The 26335-nt window shown below is 38.5% G+C and overlaps 1 protein-coding gene across 3 annotated transcripts in view; it reads left to right on the top strand.

Moving 5' to 3' along the window:
- Positions 1–26335, top strand: part of RALGAPB (Ral GTPase activating protein non-catalytic subunit beta) — a 100860-nt gene that overhangs the window by 10436 nt on the left and 64089 nt on the right. For all 3 annotated transcript variants that reach the window (XM_032604290.1, XM_032604292.1, XM_032604291.1), the window contains 5 exons: positions 9214–9429; positions 13089–13291; positions 20298–20461; positions 22036–22222; positions 25078–25209. In XM_032604290.1, coding sequence (XP_032460181.1) covers positions 9244–9429; positions 13089–13291; positions 20298–20461; positions 22036–22222; positions 25078–25209 — 872 coding nt within the window. In that variant the 5' untranslated portion in view covers positions 9214–9243. The remainder of the gene's footprint in view (positions 1–9213; positions 9430–13088; positions 13292–20297; positions 20462–22035; positions 22223–25077; positions 25210–26335) is intronic.

The following is a 26335-nucleotide window of genomic DNA, read 5'->3' as shown; positions in this document are numbered from 1 at the left end:
GGTCAGTGGGAAAGGACGTGCTTTTATTTTTTTGTTTTTTGGCTGCATTGGGTCTTCATTGCTGTGCGTGGGCTTTCTCTAGTTGTGGCGAGTGGGGTCTACTCTTCGTTGAGGTGCGCGGGTTTCTCATTGCGGTGGCTTCTCTTGTTGTGGAACACGGGCTCTAGGCGCGTGGGCTTCAGTAGTTGCAGCACGCGGGCTCAGTAGTTGCAGCACTTGGGCTTAGTTGCAAGGATGTGTTGTTTTTGTTTTTTTAGATGTTGGGGGTAGGAGTTTATTAATTAATTTTTGCTGTGTTGGGTCTCCGTTTCTGTGCAAGGGCTTTCTCTAGTTGTGGCAAGCGGGGGCCACTCTACATCGCGGTGTGCGGGCCTCTCACTATTGTGGCCTCTCTTGTTGTGGAGCACAGGCTCCAGATGCGCAGGCTCAGCAGTTGTGGCTCACGGGCCTAGTTGCTCCACGGCATGTGGGATCCTCTCAGACCAGGGCGCGAACCCGTGTCCCCTGCATTAGCAGGCAGATTCTCAACCACTGTGCCACCAGGGAAGCCCAAGGATGTGTTTTTAATAGATGATGTTGACACAGCTTACTATACATCTCTAAGAAAATAAAATTGGATCTTTCCTATATCACTTGTAGAAGTAAATTTCAGGTGATATAAAACTTAAATGTGAAGAATTATCTTGCATGGAAATCTAGTAACTCCATTATACACTTTAGGGTTATGTCTTTAAGCTTCTGGACCTAGACGCATAATAAATATTTTATGTATTTTACATTATGACCCAGAACATATGCGTATATAAAAAATGAAACAAGTCTCACAGAACATTGCTTACCTTTACTGTGTGTGGTGCCTTTATTGTATATTCTATTCCATATAATTAAAAAGTATTATCTATTTCATTTATTTTATGACCCACAGTTTGAAGAACACTGATACAGGGGATAGGAGGGAGAAATCACCTAAGCGAGACTCAAAACTAGAAGTTATAAAATAAAAAAATATATATTTGGCTAGAATAATGAAATTTCATTTCATACCTACCAAATTGGCAAATAAATAAATGTGTAAATAAATCTGGTTCTTGGCAAAAGATTGGGAGTGAGAGGAGGGAAGGGCTCTCATCCATTCCTAATGTAAATGGGAGTTGTTACAGCTTCTTGGGAATCTATCTGGCAAGACCTATTAACATTAAAAATACATGTACTCAAAAAAAAAAAAAAAAAAAAAAAAAAAAATACATGTACTCCTTGATCCAGTTGTTTCACTCTTGGAAACTTGTTCCATAGAAATTAAAAGGCCACTACTTAAGGATATATAAGGAAGCATATTTATTGCATCATTATTTCCTGTTAACAAAATATGGGAAATGAAGTAAATGTAAATCATTGGGAGACTGAATAAATTGTACCATATCATGGAATATTACACAGCCATTAAAAAGAACCTTATTGGAAGGATATTCATGAGGTACTGGTGAATGGAAAAAAGATGTAGAAAAGTATATAGTCCCTAGCTATGTGTGTATATAAATTATTTTAATATGACTGAGTTAGGGTGGAGCAAACTACACAAGGAAGTGTTAGGTTGGTTAAATGGATTATCTATTCAGGGAAGTGAATTATTTGGGTAGGGAATGAAGACAAATGTAAAGGGTAAAAAATCACACTAAAACCAAACAAAAAACCTTGTAGTATAATGTTCTTGTACATTTATTGAAGAGATTATAGTGTGTGTATTATACTATATACTATATGTATATGTATGTGTGTGTCTGTTTATATATATGTCCATAAAAAAAGGTGAGAAAAAATGTTGTGTGGGTGTAAGTTATAGTCTGATGAGAATGGCAACCTATCAGAGTCTCCCCTTTTTTCCCTTCCATTTTTTAAAAAAATTCTTATTAGTCATCAGTTTTATACACATCAGTGTATACATGTCAATCCCAATTGCCCAATTCATCACACACACACACACGCACACACACACACCTGTGGCTTACCCCCTTGGTGTCCATACGTTTGTTCTCTACATCTGTGTCTCAACTTCTGCCCTGCAAACCGGTTCATCTGTACCATTTATTTAGGTTCTACATATATGAGTTAATATACAATGTTTGTTTTTCTCTTTCTGACTTACTTCACTCTGTATGACAGTCTCTAGATCCATCCACGTCTCAACAAATGACCCAATTTCGTTCCTTTATATGGCTGAGTAATATTCCATTGTATATATGTACCACATCTTCTTTATCCTATTCATTTGTCAATGGGCATTTAGGTTGCTTCCATGACCTGGCTATTGTAAATAGTGCTGCAGTGAATACTGAGGTGCATGTGTCTTTTCGAATTATGGTTTTCTCTGGGTATATGCCCAGTAGTGGGATTGCTGGATCATATGGTAATTCTATTTTTAGTTTTTAAAGGAACCTCCGTACTGTTCTCCATAGTGGGTGTATCAATTTACATTCCCACCAAGAGTGCAAGAGGGTTCTCTTTTCTCCACACCCTCTCCAGCATTTGTTGTTTGTAGATTTTCTGATGATGCCTATTCTAACTGGTGTGAGGTGATACCTCATTGTAGTTTTGATTTGCATTTCTCTAATAGTGATGTCGAGCAGCTTTTCATGTGCCTCTTGGCCACCTGTATATCTTCTTTGGAGAAATGTCTATTTAGGTCTTCTGCCCATTTTTGGATTGGGTTGTTTGTTTCTTTTATATTGAGCTGCATGAGCTGTTTATATATTTTGGAGATTAATTCTTTGTCTGTTGATTTGTTTGCCAATATTTTCTCCCATTCTGAGGGTTGTCTTTTCATCTTGTTTATGGTTTCCTTTGCTGTGCAAAAGCTTTTAAGTTTCATTAGGTCCCATTTGTTTGTTTTTGTTTCCATTACTCTAAGAGGTGGATCAAAAAAGATCTTGCTGTGATTTATGTCAGAGTGTTCTTCCTATGTTTTCCTCTAAGAGTTTTATAGTGTCCGGTCTTACATTTAGGTCTCGAATCCATTTTGAGTTTACTTTTGTGTATGGTGTTAGGGAGTGTTCTAATTTCATTCTTTTACATGTAGCTGTCCAGTTTTCCCAGCACCACTTATTGAAGAGACTGTCTTTTCTCCATTGTATATCCTTGCCTCCTTTGTCATAGATTAGTTGACCATAGGTGCATGGGTTTATCTCTGGGCTTTCTATCTTGTTCCATTAATCTATGTTTCTGTTTTTGTGCCAGTACCATATTGTCTTGATGACTGTAGCTTTGCAGTATAGTCTGAAGTCAGGGAGTCTGATTCCTCCGGCTCCGTTTTTTTCCCTCAAGACTGCTTTGGCTATTTGGGGTCTTTTGTGTCCCCATACAAATTTTAAGATTTTTTGTTCTAGTTACATAAAAAATGCCATTGGTAATTGGATGGTGATTGCATTGAATCTGTAGATTGCTTTGAGTAGTATAGTCATTTTCACAATATTGATTCTTCCAATCCAAGAACATGGTATATCTCTCCATCTGTTGGTATCATCTTTAATTTCTTTCATCAGTGTCTTATAGTTTTCGCATACAGATCTTTTGTCTCCCTAGGTAGGTTTATTCCTAGGTATTTTATTCTTTTTGTTGCAATGGTAAATGGGAGTGTTTCCTTAATTTCTCTTTCAGATTTTTCATCATTAGTGTATAGGAATGCAAGAGATTTCTGTGCATTAATTTTGTATCCTGCAACCTTACCAGATTCGTTGATTAGCTCTAGTAGTTTTCTGGTGGTATCTTTAGGATTCTCTATGTATAGTACGTCATCTGCAAAGAGTGACAGTTTTACTTCTTCTTTTCCACTTTGTATTCCTTTTATTTCTTTTTCCTCTCTGATTGCCGTGGCTAGGATTTGCAAAACTATGTTGAATAATAGTGGCGAGAGTGGACATCCTTGTCTTGTTCCTGATCTTAGAGGAAATGCTTTCAGTTTTTCACCATTGAGAATGATGTTTGCTGTGGGTTTGTCATATATGGCCTTTATTATTTTGAGGTAGGTTCCCTCTGTGCCCACTTTCTGGAGAGTTTTTATCATAAATGGGTGTTGAATTTTGTCAGAAGCTTTTTCGGCATCTATTGAGATGATGGTTTTTCTTCTTCAGTTTGTTAGTATGGTGTATTACATTGACTGATTTGCGTATATTGAAGAATCCTTGCATCCCTGGGATAAATCCCACTTGATCATGGTGTATGATCCTTTTAATGTGTTGTTGGATTCTGTTTGCTAGTATTTTGTTGAGGATTTTTGCATCTATATTCATGAGTGATATTGGTCTGTAATTTCCTTTTTTGGTAGTATCTTGGTCTGGTTTTGGTATCAGGGTGATGGTGGCCTCATAGAATGAGTTTGGGAGTGTTCCTTCCTCTGCAGTTTTTTGGAAGAGTTTGAGAAGGGTGGGTGTTAGCTCTTCTCTAAATGTTTGATAGAATTCACCTGTGAAACCATCTGGTCCTGGACTTTTGTTTGTTGGAAGAGTTTTAATCACAGTTTCAATTTCATTACTTGTGTTTGGTCTGTTCATATTTTCTATTTCTTCCTGGTTCAGTCTTGGAAGGTTATACCTTTCTGAGAATTTGTCCATTTCTCCCAGGTCGTCCATTTCATTGGCATAGAGTTGCTTGTAGTAGTCTCTTAGGATGCTTTGTATTTCTATGGTGTCTGTTGTAACTTCTCCTTTTTCATTTCTAGTTTTATTGATTTGAGTCCTCTCCCTCTTTTTCTTGATGAATCTGGCTAATGGTTTATCAATTTTGTTTATCTTCTCAAAGAACCAGCTTTTTGTTTTATTCATCTTTGCTCTTGTTTCCTTTGTTTCTATTTCATTTATTTCTGCTCTGATCTTTATGATTTCTTTCCTTCTGATAACTTTGTGTTTTGTTTGTTCTTCTTTCTGTAGTTCCTTTAGGTGTAAGGTTAGATTGTTTGTTTGAAATGTTTCTTGTTTCTTGAGGTAGGCTTGTATAGCTATAAACTTCCCTCTTAGAACTGCTTTTGCTGCATCCCATAGGTTTTGGATTCTCTGTGTGTTCATTGTCATTTGTCTCTAGGTATTTTTTGATTTCCTCTTTGATTTCTTCAGTGATTTCTTGGTTATTTAGTAACGTATTGTTTAGCCTCCATGTGTTTGTGTTTTTTACGTTTTTTTCCCTGTAATTGATTTCTAATCTCATAGCGTTGTCAGAAATGATGCTAGATATAATTTCAATTTTCTTAAATTTACTGAGGCTTGATTTGTGACCCAAGATGTGATCTATCCTGGAGAATGTTCTGTGTGCACTTGAGAAGAAAGTGTAATCTGCTGTTTTTGGATGGAATGTCCTATAAATATCAATTAAATCTATCTGGTCTATTGTGTCATTTAAAGCTTCTGTTTCTTTATTTATTTTCATTTTGGTTGATCTGTCCATTAGTGTAAGTGAGGTGTTAAAGTCCCCAACTATTATTGTATTACTGTCTATTTTCTCTTTTTTAGCTGTTAGCAGTTGCCTTATGTATTGAGTGCTCCTATGTTGGGTGCATATATATTTATAATTGTTATATCTTCTTCTTGGATTGATCCTTTCATCATTATGTAGTGTCCTTCCTTGTCTCTTATAACATTATTTTAAAGTCTATTTTATTTGATATGAGTATTGCTACTCCAGCTTTCTTTTGATTTCCATTTGCATGGAATATCTTTTTCCATCCCCTCACTTTCAGTTTGTATGTGTCCCTAGGTCTGAAATGGGTCTCTTGTAGACAGCATATATATGGGTCTTGTTTTTGTATCCATTTAGTTAGCCTGTGTCTTTTGGTTGGAGCATTTAACCCATTCACGTTTAAGGTAATTATCGATATGTATGTTCCTATGACCATTTTCTTAATTGTTCTGGGTTTGTTTTTGTAGGTCCTTTTCTTCTCTTGTGTTTCCCACTTAGAGAAGTTCCTTTAGCATTTGTTGTAGAGCTGGTTTGGTGGTGCTGAATTCTCTTAGCTTTTGCTTGTCTGTAAAGCTTTTGATTTCTCCATTGAATCTGAATGAGATCCTTGCTGGATAGAGTAATCTTGGTTGTAGGTTCTTCCCTTTCATCACTTTAAGTATATCATGCCGCTCTCTTCTGGCTTGTAGAGTTTCTGCTGAGAAATCAGCTGTTAACCTTATGGGAGTTCCCTTGTATGTTATTTGTCGTTTTTCCCTTGCTGCTTTCAATAATTTTTCTTTGTCTTTAACTTTTGCCAATTTGATTACTGTGTGTCTCCATGTGTTTCTCCTTGGGTTTATCCTGTATGGGACTCGCTGTGCTTCCTGGACTTGGGTGGCTATTTCCTTTCCCATGTTAGGGAACTTTTCGACTATAACCTCTTCATATATTTTCTCTGGTCCTTTCTCTCTCTCTTCTCCTTCTAGGACCCCTATAATGCGAATGTTGTTGAGTTTAATGTTGTCCCAGAGGTTCTTAGGCTGTTTTCATTTCTTTTCATTCTTTTTTCTTTATTCTGTTCCGCAGCAGTGCATTCCACCATTCCGTCTTCCAGGTCACTTATTCGTTCTTCTGCCTCAGTTATTCTGCTATTGATTCCTTCTAGTGTAGTTTTCATTTCAGTTATTGTTCATCTCTGTTTTTTTGTTCTTTAATTCTTCTAGGTCTTTGTTAAACATTTTTTGCACCTTCTCGATCTTTGCCTGCATTCTTTTTCCGAGGTCCTGGATCATCTTCACTATCGTTATTCTGAATTCTTTTTCTGGAAGGTTGCCTATCTCCACTTCATTTAGTTGTTTTTCTGGGGTTTTATCTTGTTCCTTCATCTGGTACATAGCCTTCCGCCTTTTCATCTTGTCCATCTTTCTGTGAATGTGGTTTTTGTTCCACAGGCTGCAGGATTGTAGTTCTTCTTGCTTCTGCTGTCCGCCCTCTGGTGGATGAGGCTATCTGAGAGGCTTGTGCAAGTTTCCTGTTGGGAGGGACTGGTGGTGGGTAGAGCTGACTGGTGCTCTGGTGGGCAGAACTCTGTAAAACTTTAATCCACTTGACTGCTGGTATGTGGGGCTGGATTCCCTCCCTGTGGTTGTTTGGCCTGAGGCACCCTAACACTGGAGCCTACCTGGGCTCTTTGGTGGGGCTAATGGTGGACTCTGGGAGGGATCACGCCAAGGAGTACTTCCCAGAACTTCTGTTGCCAGTGTCCTTGTCCCCACGGTGAGCCACAACCACCCCCCGCCTCTGCAGGAGACCCTCCAACACTAGCAGGTAGGTCTGGTTCAGTCTCCCCTGGGGTCACTGCTCCTTCCCCTGGGTCCCGATGTGCACACTACTTTGTGTGTGCCCTCCAAGAGTGGAGTCTCTCTTTCCCCCAGTCCTGTCAAAGTCCTGCAATCAAATCCCGCTGGCCTCCAAAATCTGATTCTCTAGGAATTCCTCCTCCCGTTGCTGGACCCCCAGGTTGGGAAGCCTGACGTGGGGCTCAGAACCTTCACTCCAGTGGGTGGACTTCTGTGGTATAAATGTTCTCCAGTCTGTGAGTCACCCACCCGGCAGTTATGGGATTTGATTTTACTGTGACTGTGCCCCTCCCTCCGTCTCATTGCAGCTTCTCCGTTGTCTTTGAATGTGGGGTATCTTTTTTGGTGAGTTCCAGTGTCTTTGTGTTGATGATTGTCCAGCAAGCTAGTTGTCATTCTGGTGTTCTCACAAGAGGGAGTGAGAGCACGTCCTTCTACTCCGTCATCTTGGTTCAGGGCCACAAATTTTCCTGTCCGTTTTTGAGAGTGCTTATTTTAGGGCGGTGGTGCTGGGGGCAGGGGGAACATCAGGATATCCTTAGGGGGGTTCCTTATAAATCCTAAGGAAATTGAGGCAACTTTAACAGTCAGTCGCATCCACCCATCCTTCACATTGTAGGTACCTTGTTCGATTCTGGTGCATCCTTTCTGCCTTCCCATTTTCAGGGCCTCTTGGTTCAGAGGAGGACCATATCCTCTTGAAAAACACTGATACTTATTGAACTGGAATGAGGATAAATGTAAGATAGCTGGAATGTAAGATCAAATTAAACAAAGCTACCAGTTTGAAGAAAAACTAGTTTAAGGGATAGAACTTTTTAAAGCTTAAATGTATCCTTAAACTCTGCTGGCTGGGCAAACAGATTTCAGAGCAAGTAGAAAATGAAAGTTAATAGAAATTAATTGGAAAGGACTAACCATCCTTGATTCTAGTCATGAGTATGGCATTTATGATTGTAATATTTACATTGCATTCATATAGATATGTTTTCTGTGGCTAAAGTTTCTCGTTTGTATGGTAGACTTAGATGTCTTTTCATGGAGAATATACAGCATAGGGAAAAGCAGGACATGTCATGGATAATGTATAGGTTAGTGAGGGGCAGTACATGCTATAGTTAAGAGCATGGTCCCTGGAGCCCAACAGATGTGGACTCAAAACCCACCTCTACCATGTTATAGTTGTGAAGCCTCAGGGAAGCAGCAGACCTCTCTATGCCTCAGTTTTTTCATCTGTGAATTAGGGATAGCATTATTTAATTTTCATAGAGTTGTGTGATTTCATGAGTAGTATGTAGTAAATGCTCAGTAAGTGGCAGGTCTTTACATGTTTTCTGAAGGACATTGACTTCCAGGGGACCCATTACCAGAAGAATGTATGCCACTGCTGTAGAGAATGAAATATTCTCAAAGAATTTTATGTCTGATTTGAGGGCATTGGTGGGAAATTGCAGGGGTATGTTTCTAGCAAGTAATAGGTACTTGGAAACTGTTGACTGAAAAATCTGGGACCTAGAGTAAACCCTTTCCTTTGTCTCCCTTTCCTACTTAGAGCATACCCTTCTTCTGTCTTTTTCTATTCTGGAACATGAAATGTAGAAGGTTCCCTCATGCTGTGAGTGTACCAAATTTGATTATTTTATCCCCTTGCACGGTGATCATCTGCCCCAGCTCTACTCTGGGCTTCTGAGGGCTCTTTTGGGGAGGTGCTCAGAGAGCTGCTTCCCAGGGTCTGCCTTTCCTACCTGATCTCACTAAGAGGCTATTTAGGACATTCTCAAGACATTTAAATGTTTTTTTTCCTCAGTCTTCTCAAGGCAATATATTTACAGCTTCTTTATCTTGCTATGTAGGGTAAATATGTATTTTACTAAGTTTTATTAGTTTGCAACAATATAGTTTGACTTGTAATTCTCTTTTGTCTTTTCAGGTGCCATTTGGATAGTCCTTTAGCGGCACGATGTACTCTGAGTGGAGGTCGCTGCATTTGGTGATTCAGAATGATCAGGGCCACACCAGCGTGCTACACAGCTATCCAGAGAGCGTTGGGCGAGAGGTGGCCAATGCGGTGGTTCATCCTCTCGGGCAGGCCTTAGGTACCCTTTCAGCGGCTGGTGGTGAGAGTTTGTTGAAAACTGACAAAGAAGTAAGTGTTTTTTCATTTCATTCTACTCTGTGAAAATATAAGTTTGTTACAGAATAATTTGTCTAGCATTGTCTTTTTAAGTGGATTTCTGCTCAGTGTAGTGTGACGTCTTAATTTGACCCTATTTGGGTTGAGGGTCGGGGCCCAGAGTCTGTGGGAGTTATGAGGAATAGGTTGTACCATTGTGCTGTTGGGACTTCCTGCTAGCTGGACCCAGTTCTCCACTTGAGCTGTGAGCTGAGACAGAGACTCCCCTGTCAGGTCCCTTTCCCTAAGTTTTAGGCTTAGTCTTCAGATTTCCATTCAGAGGTTGTGTTTGGAAGGTCTTCATTCCTACGTCTAGATGGCCTCTGACTGAAGGCCCATCTTGTGTTGTCTTCAGGCTACACATGTGTGCTGCACTTGAGGCTCTCCCGCTGTCTCCATCCCAGTCTACCCTTGTCTGACTTCTAGGTTTAAGAGTGCTACAGAGCAGCTAAGTCTGTATAGCTGTGAGCCCACGTGGTTGGAATGGGGGTTGTGTTTGCTGTTCCTAAAGATGAGGAGCTTTTGGAGTGGCTTGGCCTAGAGCTGGTCCTCTGTTCTTGGGTTCAGGGGACGGGGCTGAAGTTAAGTTGCCAGTGGGGAGTCATGAAGGGGCCCTGAGAATGGAGTGATACAGAGCTTGCTAGTATGAGGTCTGGCTAAGATCAGGATTAGAACTTGTCCCCTGTGCTTGAGGACGTTCATACAACCTTTAGGCTTTGGGTTTACCTGTTTCTCAGACACCGCACCGTTTTTCACTTACATTTTGATTTCTTGTGAAGGAGAGATTAGGCTTAATCTAGATATAAGACAACTCTAGTTAGGAGACTAAGGTTTATAGCTCAGGAAGTATTTTATTTACCCTCTGTAGACCAAAGAGCCTGGGTTGCCAAAGGGGAAGCCCCTCATACTGAGGAGCATTTTCTTCTCAGAGTGCCCTGGCAGAGACTTACCCCAAGGACCAGGACTTGTCCTGCACACTCTCTTCTTGGTGTCTGTAATTCCTTCTGCCCTCTCCTGGGAAGAGATGGCATGTGAGTAGATAAAGGTGCTCAGTGCAGCCCTTGTTTTTTCTCCTTTCCTACCCTCAAAAGGATATGAGAGAATAGGTCTTGAATCCAGTGTCCTCTCGAATTATACAATTGAACTATTGTGTGAATTACCAAAGATACCTTCTCCTTAGTCTTTCCTGTGATAATTAGGGACTTGCAACCTGTTTTAAAATTCTTTCTCTTGTTCAGCTAAATCCCACCCCCTCCATACCCCTTCCCACCTCATTTGTCACAGCTTCACTGTGTTTTTATAGTCACTTTTAACATTTATTGCTGTTATATGTTACTTTCTATTATATTATATTGTTGTTATGTATTTTCTACCCTTAGCCTTTGTAGTTCTGAGGTTAGAAATTTCAGTACATGTATTTATCTTGTTAGATTCAGCTTTAGTTTTAAGCTATTATAATCTTTTTTTTAAATTATTTTATTTATTTATGTTTGGCTGCGTTGGGTCTTCGTTGCTGTGCGCGGGCTTTCTCTAGTTGTGGCGAGCAGGGTCTACTCTTCATTGCGGTGCATGGGCTTCTTATTGGGGTGGCTCCTCTAGTTGTGAAGCACAGGCTCTAGGCATGCGGGCTTCAGTAGTTGTGGTGCACGGGCTTCAGTAGTTGTGGCTCACAGGCTCTAGAGCGCAGGCTCAGTAGTTGTGGTGCACGTAAGTGCTCCACGGCATGTGGGATCTTCCGGGACCAGGGCTTGAACCCGTGTCCCCTGCATTGGCAGGCGAATTCTTAACCACTGCACCACCAGGGAAGCCCAAAGCTGTTATAATCTTTTTGAATCCTGAATTTCTATTTAACAAGTTAGTTGTTTTTTTTTAGCTTTGTGATATCTACAAATGGTCAGCATGTAATCTGTTTTTCTCCAAGTTAAAATCTTGGCAGAGACTTTGGCATGCCATTGGGCATCTTCTTCCAAAATGATCTTGGTACAGTAATCCACTGCTATTCTCCCATGTTATTTTGACCAGTTACAAATCCAACCATTCTACCTCCTTCTGGGCTGTATCTTTCCATCTTGTCCACAAGGACCAAATTTCTTGTTAAAGCCCAGTTCCCCTTTTGCCAGAGAAGGCTGTTAATGGCATGGTGAGAATAGCTTTAGATTTCTGGTTGGAAGACCAGGGATCAGATTTTCAGCTCCAGCATTTCCAAACGAGTGCCATGGTCCAAATTGCTTAATTTGCTAAACTTCAGTTTTCTTATGTATGAAATGAGGATGGGGACTTCCCTGGCGGTCCAGTGGTTAAGACTTCATGCTCCCACTGCAGGGGGTACACATTTGATCCCTAGTTGGGGGACTAAGATCCCACGAGCCATGCAGTGTGGCCAGAAAATAAAAATAAAAAATAAAAATAAAGTGAGGATAGTTTGCCCTCTCACACCAGTTATTTTGATGTTTAGATAATATTTATGAAAGTACCTCAGAAACTGGTTTTAAATCAGTGCCAGGTTTCTACATTTGTCAGCTGCCTTCATAGTAACCCTCTTAATAAAGGAATGAAGCTTGTCTGGCATGACTTGTTCTTTTTGAGCAGGCTGGTTCTCAGTGACCCTGCTTCCCTTTCATAAGTGCTCACTGATCATCTGCTTAGTAATTTGTCCCAGAGTTTTGTCTGGAATTCACTTAAACTTTCCAGTCTACATTATCTGGAATATAGTTTCATCCTCTTTTGCAAATTAGGCCATTTCCCCTTTCTCATTGTGCCTTATTCGTTCATGACTGCAAGCAGTGGGTCAGCAGTCTCTTAGGCACCTTCTCTTGGACCCTGTGATTCAGACAGGTCAGGAGGCTGGAACTCGTTTAGTGCAGCCAAGTGCCTTTTTAAGATCTTACCCAGCTTCAGTCCCTTCTGACCTCTGTTTGTTCTTGGCCTTCCATTTAAAATATTGTTTTCTTTGCCAATGAAAATAGTCACAAAATAAGAGTTGGGCAGTTCATCTTCCTTCTTGTTGTTTGTTAAAGTTGCATAATCTGGAAATGGAATATAATTAAATTTATGTAATGGAGAAAAATATCTAAAATTTTCTATTTCTGTGCCTCCGATCTCTATGGAAAATCAAGATGACCTGTACTTTTTATTTTACAGAGCAAACAATAATAATATTTAAGGAGTGAAAGCCAACATAGGCTTAATTAGAAATAACTAATTTATTTTCTTCTTAAATCTTTTGCTTAGGAAACGTTGTCTATGTCTTTTTTTTTTTTTTTGCGGTACGCGGACCTCTCACTGTTGTGGCCTCTCCCGTCGCGGAGCACAGGCTCCGGACGCGCAGGCTCAGCGGCCATGGCTCACGGGCCCAGCCACTCCGCAGCATGTGGGATCTTCCCGGACCGGGGCACAAACCCATGTCCCCTGCATCGGCAGGCAGACTCTCAACCACTGCACCACCAGGGAAGCCCCCTGATTATGTCTTATACATGGAAAGTACATTCTGTAGAATTAATCTGATGTATGTTGAGATGAATATACTTCAGTTGAGAGGTTTTTGACAATAAGAGGTTAACATTTTAAAGCAATCTACTGATATACAGATAGGAATGTGTAATAATTCTATATGTATATTTTCTTTTGTTTAGGTAAAATGGACCATGGAAGTAATTTGCTATGGACTGACCCTTCCATTGGACGGAGAGACTGTAAAATATTGTGTTGATGTATATACTGACTGGATTATGGCTTTAGTGTTGCCGAAAGATTCTATTCCATTGCCAGTCATTAAAGAGCCTAATCTATATGTTCAAAGTATACTAAAACACCTGCAGAATCTTTTTGTACCAAGGTAAGCTATACTAGTCTATCTGGCCTGTTATTAGGATCATAATAAACTACTCATCAGTGTTACTATTTTATATTATAGGAACTGATTTCATTGTTAGACCTTTGAACAGTAACTTTCATTACTTGTTCAGTTAAAGAGTGTGTTAATATGAATGAGAGAGATGGGCTTATATAATGTTTACTAGGACTTTTTAACAAGTGTGTGTTCATTTTAATGGCTTTTGGCTTTGCTTCTAAGATCTGATAGCTATTAGATGTTAAAATACTGTGACCCCTTTCCCTTCCAGTCAAAAAAACCCATACTTTTGCCTAACATAATTCTTGTCTCCACTTAAGCTAATGGCGACTAAGCCATCTACCTTAAAATGAATCTTTCTTATGAGAGAATGAAGACATTGAAGTAAGCAGATTTGAAATTATAGGCACATTTGTAGTAGACCAAAAGAATACTCTTGACAGTTTGTTACTGAGTTTTTCCCCTATCTCTGCGGCAGAGACCTTAAATATTGTAATGTAAGATTGCCTTACTTGTGCCTAAAACATTTTTTTCCCATTCTAAAAGAATTATATGTCACTATAAAGAATTTTGGAAATATAGAAAATAATGGAGAAGAGAGCATTAGTTGCCTACCTATTTGTAGGGATTTCCTTTGAGAAAAATCTGTTTTCAGCTGTTTTTTTGTCTGTGGAAGGGGCAAGTGGGCTTCCCTCCTTTTGGAAAAGTTCTGGTTAGGGGTTTTGATCGTCAGATGATGAGGACTTTGAATCATCCAAAAACCAGCCCTGTAAATTTTAACTTTTTAAATTTAGAAGGAAGATTACTTTGGAAAAATCTGAATTAAAAAAGAGGAATCTCCATTAAGAGCTCTGGTCTATAGGATCATTTGTACAAACATACCTCAAGATATTGCAGGTTTGGTTGCAGACCACCACAATAAAGCGATCATTGAAATAAAGCAAGTCACATGAATATTTTGGTTTCCCAGTGCGTAAAAGTTTTTATACTATACTGTAGTCTGTAAATATGCAATAGCATTATGTCTAAAAAAACAATTACATATCTTGATTAAAAAATACTAGCATTGCTGAAAAATGCTAACCATCTGAGCCTTTAGTGAACTGAAATCTTTTTGCTGGTGGAGGGTTCTGCCTCAATGCGATGGCTGCTGACTGATCAGGGTGGTGGTTGCTGAAGCTTGGGTGGCTGTGGCGATGTGTTAAAATAAGACAGCAGTGAAGTCTGCCACATTGATTTACTCTTCAGTTCACGAACGATTTGTCTGTAGCATGCAATGTTGTTTGATAGCATTTTACCTACAGTACTTTCAAAATTGGAGTTAATCCTCTCAGACCCTGCTGCTGCTTTATCAACTAAGTTTATGTAATATTCTAAATTCTTTGTTGTTATTTCAATAATTTTCACAGCATCTTCACCGGGAGTAGATTCCATCTCAGGAAACCACTTTCTCTGCTCATCCATCAGAAGCAACTCCTCTTCCATTAAAGTTTTATTATGAGATTGCAGCAATTCAGTCACATCTTCGCGCTCCACTTCTGATTTTAGTTCTCTTATTATTTCTGCCACATCTGCATTTACTTCCACCACTGAAGTCTTGAGCTCCTCAAAGTCATCCGTGAGGGTTGAAATCAGCTTCTTCCAGACTCTTATTAATATTGATGTTTTGATCTCTTCCCATGACATAAATATTCTTAATGCTATTTAGAATGGTGAATCCTTGCCAGAGGGTTTTCAATTTCCTTTGCCCAGATCCATCAGAGGAATCGCTGTCTGTGGCAGCTATAGTCTTAAGAAATGTATTTCTTAAATAATAAAACTTGAAAGTCGGAATTGATCCGTGGGCAGCAGAATGGATTTTGGGTTAGCAGGCAAACATTAATCTTGTTGTACATCTCAGTGTTGACTGAAAAAAATGCACAGTCGAAAAGTTGAGAATTATGTTATATTCGGCGGACTTACTGAAGACTATAGCCCGGATACTGTTTCTCAGTTCTGAGGGGCTGTTCTAGAGAGGTAAGGGAGGAGCGAGGATGTATAGGAGTTTTGCTGGGAAAAAAACAAAACTGTGTAGTGGAACATCAAAAGATTACTGCTAATCAAAAAACAGACATCTCAAGTTAATGATTTTAGTGCCTTTCTGTGTATGGGAAGCTGCAAGAGTTTGGGATCATTGAAATTATTCCTTTGGTATGCATCTTAACTACCTAGGGCCACTATTTTCTTTCTCTCTGTCCTGAAGTCCCCTCAGGGTGCACCATGGGGGTGGGGGGGCAGCTGCAGTGGCTGATGGCTTTATGGCCACAATATTGTTTGTTTACTGAAATGGCAGGTGACATTCTTTGTCCACATCCATTAGAGCTCTTGGATGACCCAGGTGCATTGTTAATGAGCAGTAATATTTTGAAAGGCATGTTTTCTTCTGAGCAGTAGGTCTCACCAGTGGGCTTAAAATGTTGTAAACAGATGTGCTGGCATCCAGGCTTTATTTCATTTATATGGCACAGGCAGAGTAGATTTAGCATAATTTTTAGGGGCCCTAGGATTTTCAGAATGGTGAGTGAGCATTGGCTTCAACTTGAAGTCACCAGCTGCATTAGCCCCTAACCAGAGAGTCAGCTTGACCTTTGAAGCCAGGAGTTGACTTCTCTCTAGCTATGAAAGTCCTAGATGGCATCTTCTTCCAATAGAAGGCTGTAGGCTGTTTTGTCTCCATTGAAAATCTGTTGTTTAGTGTGGCCACTCTAATTATCTTGGCAAGATCTTCTGGATAACTTGCTACAGCTTTTACATTAGCAGTTGCCGCTTCATCTTGCACTTTTTTTTTCTTTTAAATGGAGACATTTCCTTAAACTTCATGAACCAGCCTCTGCTGGCTTCAGACTTTCCTTCTGCAGCTTCCTCACTGCTCTCAGCCTTTATAGAACTGAAGAGAGTTAGGGGCTTGCTCTGGATTAGGCTTTGGCTTAAGGCAGTGTTGTGGCTGCTTTGATCTTCTATCCAGACACTAAAACTTTCTTCATATCAGTAGTAAGCCTGTTTCTCTTCGTATCATTTGTGTATTCACTGGAGTAGCGCTTTTGATTTCCTTCAAGAACTTTTCGTTTGCATTCACAATTTGGCTAATTGGTGCAAGAGGCCTAGCTTCCAGCCTGTCTTGGCTTTTGACTTGCCTTCCTCACTAAGCTTAATCATTTCTACCTTTTTACAATGTTGTGTTAGATTCTGGTGTACAGCAGTGATTCAGTTTTTTGTATATATATGTGTACACACGCATACATATATAAACACACACATATATATGTATATTCTTTTTCAGATTCTTTTCCATTATAGGTTATTACAGGGTACTGAATATGGTTCCCTGTGCTATAAGGTAGGTCCTTGTTGTTTCTAGCTTTTGATTTAAAGTGAGAGACATGATTCTTCCTTTCACTTGAACACTTAGAGGCCATTGTAGGGTTATTAAATGGCCTAATTTTAATATTGCTATCTCTCAGGGAATAGGGAGGCCTGAGGGGAGAGAGCGAGCAGGAAAATGGCTGGTCGGTCGGTGGAGCAGTCAGAACACACACAACATTTATCAGTTAAGTTCCCTGTCTTATATGGGCGTGGTTTGTAGTGCCCCAAAACAATTACAATCACCATAACAGGTATAATAATGAAAATATTGCGAGAATTACCAAAATGTGCCACAGAGACACAAAGTGAGCAAATGCAGTTGGAAAAATGGTGCCGATAGACTTGCTCAATCAATGCAGGATTGCCACAAGTCTTCAGTTTGTAAAAAAAACTGCAGTATCTGTGAAGTGCAACAGAATGAAGTGCAATACAGTGAGGTATGCCTGTAGACTCCTTATCTTGTGTGAAATGCCTGCTGTAATCTGGCCCCTAACCAGATTAGCTGCTGCTAATTCTGCGTGAGCCCTGCTCTTTGGTCAGACTTATAAATTAAACATTCTCCCAAGACTCCTTAAAGATCTTCTCCATCATTACCTACTCTTTTTCCATCCTCATCCTCGTCTCCCTGTCCTAGATGTGTCCTAGTTGTCCACATCTCTCTCTTGATGGTTCATCTTAAATTCAGCCTTACCTGATCATCCAGGCCCATAGTGATCACACCTTCTTTGAGCCTGTGTACTTCTTGTATCTCTCCAGTTTTATTGCTTATCTTTTAAAATGTGTATGTCTCATTTCCCCATCTAACCAACTTGAGGGTAGGAACTAGGTTGTATATAGTTTGGACTTCCACAGTACCTAGAGCAGTACTGGTATTACATTAGGGTGAATAAGATGCTGGTTGCTTATATTTATTGATTTCAAATAGAATTATAACAGGAAATGATGGGAAGTAAGTGACATATTGTTTGTGGCTAAGCAGGTTCTTCTAAAATGATATAATACTTTTAATGCTTTCTTGTCATCCCATTTAGGAGACGAATTTACTAGGTTTTTTCTTAGTGCGTGGGACAGTCTCATGGATAGTACCGTCACTGTGTTTCTTTCCTCTTTGTACTCTTACCAACTCTCAGTGCTCAGTTTGTATTGATGAGAAAAATCAATGACATTTGAGTTAATTAGGCTTTTGCTTTGGCTTTTCTCTTTTGAGAAACATGACTACCTTATAAACTGTTCATCTTACTGTTTGGTAGTTAGCTTATTTTCTCAAAAGTGTGTGTGTGTGCATACTTCTGAGTGAGTGCTGAACTGAGTTCTCATGGCCAGTAATGTCTTAGGGAGCTGAATATTTTCAGTGCTAAATATTGGGAGTTATGATCTCATCTCCTATTACTGGAAGTTTCATTTTTTTTTTGATTCAGATAGTTCATAAAATTGTCATCAAGTTTACTTAGTTGTTTTTATGAAAACTAACACTCAGAATAGAGGAAACAGCCTCTACTACTTTGCTAGAGATTATGTCAGAGTGGATGTAGCCTTTCTCTTTTTGCCTATCAGTTGTTTTTTTTTTTTTTTTGCATAATTGAGTGAAGAGTGACCCATCGTTTAAAATTGATTAGTGTCTTCATTGCTCAAATAAACTTCTTTAGAAAATGTGATGTTCTTCTAAAGCAGTGGTTGGCAAACTTTTTGTGAAGTCATATAGTAAATATTTTAGCCTTTGTGGGCCATACGGTGTCTGTCACAACTATTCAACTCTGCTGGTGTAGGGAAGCAGCCATAGATGATATATAAATAAATGAGCATGGTTGTGTTCCAATAAAACTTTATTTACAAAAACAGATAGCAGGCCAGATTTGACCCATTGGCCATACATAATTCACCACCCCATGTTCTAGAACAGTTTTCTGAAGTTCACAAGTTGCTTTTGAAAATATTAAGGGGAAAGGAATATTTTTGGTGTTTAGACCTTTCTGTTTATTTTTCAGTAAAGATTACCTTGTTTCTCTTAGCTGTAGAAACTTGGACACTGCTCTTAAATTTAGGCTGTCTGAGTGAGGCTACAGTACCTAAGGAGCAGATGTTTCCTTTTCTGCCACTGGGCAGGTTGTACCTAGAAGGGGTGGGTAGGCCTGGGTTACCATTTGGGAGGCTTCTAATGTCATTGCCATCTTGCAAGAGTGTCACCCCCAGGACTGCTAGTGGTATTTTTATTTCTTATTCTGGGTTCCCTCTTACATGGCTACATGAGGTTTGGGGCTGTTATGTATTTCTTACTCTTTAGTAGCCAGAGCAACAGACACAAGCTTGAGCCTCATGGCTTCCCATGGACTGGATTCACATCAAACTGAACATGGGACATCTTCCTGCTCTTGGGGACTCTTGGCTTTTCCTAAGTGAATGTCTCATCATTTTACTTTAGATCCGACTTCTTTAGGGAAAACTTAAGGTTGTCATTTTTTTGCAACTCCAGTGTAAGTTTCTGGTTTTCTGGGTCATGGCCCAGAATCTGAGAATCTTTATTCTAAGGTTGTGATGGGAGTTCTAAGGGCACTCACTTCAATTTCTGGATTTCTTGAGGCAGCTCTGCGATTCCCTACTCTCATTCAGACATGTTTTATGAATTTGTAACATGAGTCATAATATATAGAAACTTGGCCTCAAGATTTATTTCAGTAGTATTAGTTACTTGTCTTGGGTTTCACATGAGAACTCTGGAGGGCAGTTCAGCATTTGCTGGTGCAGTGGGTTTACTACGATTCTTGAAATTCTCAAGGTGATCCACTTTGGACAGTGGGGATAAGGGCTGGAGCTTGGACCTGATATTGATCTAATTCTGTTGGAGAAAAATGGTCCTGTGGACTAAAAAGTGTTATAAAACTGTTCTTCGGGAGTATCTTGGGTACCTTTGGAGCCCCCATCTTGGGTTATGTTGCCTTTTTTTTTGTAGAGCAGCAGTAGCATGTGCTCATTTCTGAGGCAATTGCCTCTATATCTCGTCAGTTTTGGGGATCTGTTAGGATATTCCATTCTGTAGGCTCTTCTGTAGCAGACATTAGCTTCAGAGGGACTTGTGAGCACTATGAAATCACATGCAGAATTCTTGTAAATGTGTGTTTAAAATTTTTTAAAAGAATACAAAGGCCATTCTGCTGTGTGAGCAGCGGAAGTGGCTGTGGGTATTTACTCATTCATTCAGCAGAAACCTATTGAGTATCTGTTGTATGCGCCAGGCATATTTCACACTTAGAAAATCTAGAGGTGAAGTTTATTTTCTATTCTCTAAAAATCTAGAGGTGAAGTTTACTTTCTATTATCCTCTAAAAATCTAGAGGTGAAGTTTACTTTCTATTATCCTCTATCTCCCCAGGAGCTCTTCAGGCTTTTTAAGAGTGGTAGGCTGAGATCCCAGAGGGCCAAACTGTATGACGAGGAAGTAGCTTTGAACTGAAGAGGGTGCACCTAATTCTGTCTGCTGATGCTGTTAGGGAGTATCACTGGGTCATTGCTTGCTGTGTCCAAAAGTCGCCTGTCCTTAACTGTTGCATTCTCTCCTCAAGGCTTGTCAGTGATGTCTGTCTGTCTTCTTCAGACAGGAACAGGGCTCCAGTCAGATCCGACTATGCTTACAGGTCCTGAGAGCCATTCAGAAACTGGCCCGTGAGTCATCCATTATGGCCCGAGAAACCTGGGAAGTCTTACTGTTGTTTCTTCTGCAGATTAATGACATACTTTTAGCACCACCAACTGTTCAAGGTTTGTTAATTTTTTTTCTAATTTATTTCTGAGCTCCAAATCTGTTTACTTTTAGACTTAATGAGTAGTAGACTCTGTGGGGATTTAAATTTTGGCACTACAGTTGACAAACCAAGATGAACAGTTCTTAGAATGGAAAACCCTCAAAGGCACAATGGAAAGTTATGTTACCTTCAGTGATGATTTTGCTAATATAGTGAGGGGCTCAGTGAATTAGTGCATGTTTGATAATGACAGTAACAGTAGCTTGTTCAGTATATTAGGATAGAGCCTATATACGAAACAACTCATGTACCTGATTACAAAGTAGTTACCCAGGTAGACTCTGAAAACTTGATAGCTAGAAGATATTTTGTTTAGCAAATGAACCCTACAGAATCTTAAAGTGTTCTGTTTGGAAGTATGACAGTATGTCATTCATTGCCTAGCCATTAAAAAGCCTCCAATTTTATAAGATTTTAGAGTGTATTTTAGACATCCTGCTTTGTATGCACAGTATACACAGACAATAAGTTGATATTCTAGTTCCAAGTTCCCTTATTGCTTATTCATCTGTGTAGTCCTTTGCTAACACATGTGAGTGTGCTTGTGCTCTCACACAAATGCAGTGTCCAGGAAGATATCTTAAAAAAACCCTAGAATTTTAGTGTTGCAAGGGACCCCATAATAGGAATACCCTGTCTGGTATTGATGATAGCTGGCCAGACACAGATAGTGTGTTTCTCTGCTACACACTCCCCATGGCAGGGATTTCAGCACCATAAGGCAGGCAGTCCATCCACTTCTGGGACTTATTATTGTTGAAACTTCATCTTTGCCCATTTGAAATAGGAATCCTTAGAACTTTTCCTTCTCGTCCCAAGTTTGTCTTTTGGAGCTATGCAGAGTACAGACCACTGCTGTTCTTCCTAGTTCCAGGGCTTGGAACAGAGGAGCCGCTCTGTTTTCATGGTTGAGGCTCTGTCCTGCCCAGTACCAGTCCTTCGGGCTCCCTTCTTTGTCTCCTTCTCCCTTGAAGGGTCGCTTTCAAACACCTGAAGCATTTTATAGCAAAGTTTAGAGGTAAAAAGTCTTGGGTATTTGTTCTGATTCCTTTACTTATTGGCTGTGTGAACTTGGGCAAGTTACTTAAATTTCCTGAACCTGTTTTCTCATCTTCAAAATGGGTATAATCGGTAATTGGTAAGAGATTATAAATACCTATCCTGCAGAATTAATGTGTATGAGCTATGTGCACAGAAACTGACTCATAGCAGTCGTTCATTATAGACACTCATCCTTTCCTTTCTTCCCTCTGTACTCCTTGTCCCACTGCTGGAAGATTAAGATCTGCAATACGAACCGAGCAGGGCCACTTGAAAACTTTCAAAGTGATAATGGGTTGATATATCCATGATTTCCTTCATAGGAGCTTCTAAGAATAGTTTTTTGTTCTCTCTGTTAAGTGATTATTTGAAAGTCAAAACTTAACATTGCAGTTATTTTAAGTTTTTGACCAGTTCTCCCAAGTCAGTGAATTAAAGACTCTGCTTTACAAATAAGTATGCCAAAGATGTTTTCTTTTTGTTGGTAAGGTGGCATTGCTGAGAATCTAGCAGAGAAGTTGATTGGTGTTCTCTTTGAGGTTTGGTTACTAGCTTGTACTCGGTGCTTCCCAACACCTCCTTACTGGAAAACAGCCAAGGAGATGGTGGCTAACTGGAGGCACCACCCGGCAGTGGTGGAGCAGTGGAGCAAGGTCATCTGTGCGCTCACTTCAAGGTAAGTTATCATCATCCACTTGCCTTCCTTCATCCGTCTGACCTTGGGTAGCTTTCCCCTAGTTCTGTGTCTTTCTGGGATTCACAGAGTACATGGTAAAAAGTCTCTATTCTGTGTCTCTCGTTACTGTACTTTAGATAGAGAATCAAACCACTTTTTAAAAATAGATGTGTCAGTTTGGCTAGTGCCTGTCTAATCTAAAACATTTTAGATTAAGCAGGTTTTGGAGAGGCAGATAAATTCTGAGCCCTACCACTCCCACCCCCAAAATCCCACTCTTATTCTGATTATTAAAATATTCATGATCATTATTTTTAAAAAACAAACCAAAGAAAGGTATAACAGAAAGAGTTAAGTTCACCAGAAGTCTTATTATATATGTTTATACATTATTTTACAGAAATAGGACCATACTATAATGTTCTCCTGTGTAACCAAAGTAGGCAGTATTTTATTACAATAATTTAACTTTTTTTTTTTTTTTTTTACCATTTATATATAATGCCGTCACTGTTCTGTGAATAAACTGTTAGGCTTCATTTTTTTCAGACTTGTTTTTTTCATTTCTTTTAATATGACTCTAAAAGTTGAGCATTCTTTTTTTACTTATTTACTTATTTATTTTTGGCTGTGTTGGGTCTTCGTTGCTGCGTGCAGGCTTTCTCTAGTTGCAGCGAGTGGGAGGCACTCTTCGATGAGGTGCACAGGCTTCTCATTGCGGTGGCTTCTCTTGTTGCGGAGCAAGGACTCGTGGCATGTGGGCTCTAGAGCACAGGCTCAGTAGTTGTGGCGCACGGGGTTAGTTGCTCCGTGGCATGTGGGATCTTCCCGGACCAGGGCTCGAACCCTTGTCCCCTGCATTGGCAGGCGGATTCTTAACCACTGCGCCACCAGGGAAGCCCTGAGCATTCTTTTTTAAACATAATCACAATACCATTTATCACACCTAAACAAAATGTTAATAGTTTGTTAATATTGGTTAGCTGTTGAGTGTTCAGATGTCCCTGAATGTCTCAATTTTTTTTATAGTTGATTCCATTGAATCAGAACACAAACAAGGTTTGGACATTGTATTTAGTTGACATGTTTCTTAAGCCTATTTTAAACTGTAGGTTACTGTTCTCTCATATTTATTTCCTTGCAGTTTTTTTGTTGAACTGGATTGTTTGTCTTATAGAATGCTTCACATTTTGGATTTTTCTGATTATGTCCTAGTTGTGTTAATTAGCATGTTCCTCTGTCCCCTGTATTTCCTGTCGACTGGTGGTTAGATCTAGAGACTTGATCTGATTCAGATTTGATTGGGGTTGGGGTAGTGGTGGAGGTGAGAACAGATCATTCGTAGGTGGTATCATGTATTAGAAGGTAGACTGGTCATTCTGAGAGTTAATAAATGTTTATCTCTTTATCATCGTTTAAACTAAGATGAAGGTTTGGAATATTCTATTGATTCTGGTATATCTTTGTGAATGTCAATATTATGAATCTATTTTTAAATAATATATCATTTTATCTTGATTATAAAAGCAATACATGCTTATAATAGAAAACTTGGAAGATGTAGGGGGAAATATCCATCACTTACAAATAACCAAAGTTTGAATGTATTTTTCCTGTTTTCTCTTTTTTAAAAAATAAATTTGAGATTATTTGATATAGTATTATCTGCTTTTTTATTTGTTGTCTGATTCTTGTCCCAGTAATTACATGTACCTTTTTTCTTCTTAAATAGATCTCAAGATCATTTTTTAATGGCTTTATAGTTTTTCATTTTATAAATGGAATTATAATTCATTTAATAATTTCCCTGCTGTTTTGATATTTAAGTTTTTCCCTGTGTTTTAAAAATATTGTTGATATGTGAGTACTTTATACATAGTCTTTGTGTATATTCTGGTTATTTTATTAAGACATAATCTTTAGATTACATAGCTATAATATAATAGATTATAATCTATTCTAATTATAATAGGTTAATAATTGGGTCAAAGGGCTTTGAACAGTTTTAATACATTTGGAATATTACTATTTAGTTAAGTAATTGAATTGTCAAGTTCATTTTATGGCACACACACCATAAATTCTAAACTTCATTTAAAGTTATATAGCAGTTATTATGAATAGATTATAGCTTAGTTGTGTTGAAGGCATTTGCAGTACGATGAATCTTTTAAAAATAATTTAAAGAATTTATTATTTATATTACATGACTATGTAATCAACATAAGCATAATTGTGTATTATTATATGATTTGTTATTTGCAATTTTAAAGTAAACTTTTAGGTAATTTTTAATTTTATAAAGTAATATTTGATTTGTAATTTATGTTATAGTATATATTATAAAAGTATATTATGTATATATTATATACACCGTTGTATGTTACATGTTATACATATTATAATGTTATATACAAGATATATTGTAAATTTTATATGAGATATAATATTTAATTTATAAAATCACTTATTTGATAATTATAATAAAATCATATAAGTAAAATAAAATTACAGTTAAATAAATTTATAAAATGATAAAGAAGTTTTATAAGTAAATAAAATAAATTTATAAATTATATAACTTAAAAATATATGAACTAAATTATAAATAACATTAATTATTTAAAAATAGAAATACATGTTTTAAAAAATCCTTTACAAAACTGGAAATCCTCTTCCAGTTTATCCATTTTATAAACAAGGGTTTTCATTTATTTTATTCACTTCAGTGAGGTATAATACAAGTTTCATCTATTTTCTCTTATCATATTTCTCTTAGTATATTTTAATGTTTGAATGTATTTTCCATTCTGTTACAAAATGAATTTGCTGGTATGATTTTTTTTATTTTCTAGATTGCTACGCTTTACATATGGTCCTTCATTTCCTCCATTTAAAGTTCCCGATGAAGATGCCAGTCTGATCCCTCCTGAAATGGATAATGAGTGTGTTGCACAGACATGGTTTCGCTTTTTACATATGTTAAGGTACTGTTGTTGTTGTATTTCATGTGGTCTTTACGCAGTGAGTGTCTTAGGGCAGGAACGGTGCTATAACTCCTTGTTAGAGTTCACAGTGTGGCTGTTAAGCCCAGTCATCAGATGGAGCCAAATTGGACAACACACACATCTAGATCATGTGCCCCTGCTCTCCCTGTCCCAGCAGGGTCAGGCTGTCCTCAGCTGCTCTTGGGCCACACTCTCTAGAGGCTTGTTCCCTGCAGTAGGTGCAGCATTTGTTCTCTTGCCTGTTGGTGCAGCTTGGATGATGATCTCTCTCCCAGGACTTTGTCACATTCTGTGGGGACTGGAGACTAGCTTGTTCCTCTCTATGACCAGCACTGAATGGTCAGTCTGGCTCTCAGGACCTCTCCTTTAGTAGCGTGGTTTAAAATTTCACTGAGGGTACACCATAAAATTTCACAGAGGGACAAATTGCTAAAAGTAATACTTCATGCTCTTTCTTTTTTTATAGTAATTCTATTCAATTCAATTTCATTGCTTCCTACCTTTCTCTCTACTAGGCCCATCCTTGTGCTCTGTGGAACTTTGGTTCTGTTGTATACTATCTTGATTTGTAAACTTTTTCCTTGCATATCTTTTCTTTCTGGTTTGACGAGCCTCATTTTTCTTTTTGTGTATTAGTGATTCTAAATTACTCTGTATGACCTGTTGATAAGTTCGGGATCTTAACCATTTTCTATCATGTTTTTTTCAGTTTGTATTGTGTGTTTTTCATCTTTCAGTGATTTTAGTTTATTTTTTTAAATCTGTCTTTTTCTGTGATTATTTTCTGTTTCCTTTAAGATTAGAAAGTCTTCCTTTGTTTTTTGATCAGATAGATATTCACCTATGATTTCTTCTGACTTTGTTTCCTTTGTGCCATTAAGTTCCTTTATATATATGGATTTTGTCTTTGGGTCGCATATTATTCCATTGATCTTTTAATTCATTCTTATAGGAGATTAACACTTTTAATTATTTTAACCTTATAATAGTTATTGATATTTGGTGGGACTAATATCTTTTTCCCTAAAACATTTCTTGGAATATTTTTAAAAATCTCTTCTTGCCTGTTTAACATTTTAGATGAATTTTAGAATCCATTTGACAT

Source organism: Phocoena sinus, chromosome 15, assembly GCF_008692025.1.
Source record: "Phocoena sinus isolate mPhoSin1 chromosome 15, mPhoSin1.pri, whole genome shotgun sequence".
Lineage (NCBI taxonomy): Eukaryota > Metazoa > Chordata > Mammalia > Artiodactyla > Phocoenidae > Phocoena > Phocoena sinus.
The sequence above is the reverse complement of the archived record's forward strand: the minus strand, read 5'-3'. Positions and strand labels throughout refer to the sequence as shown.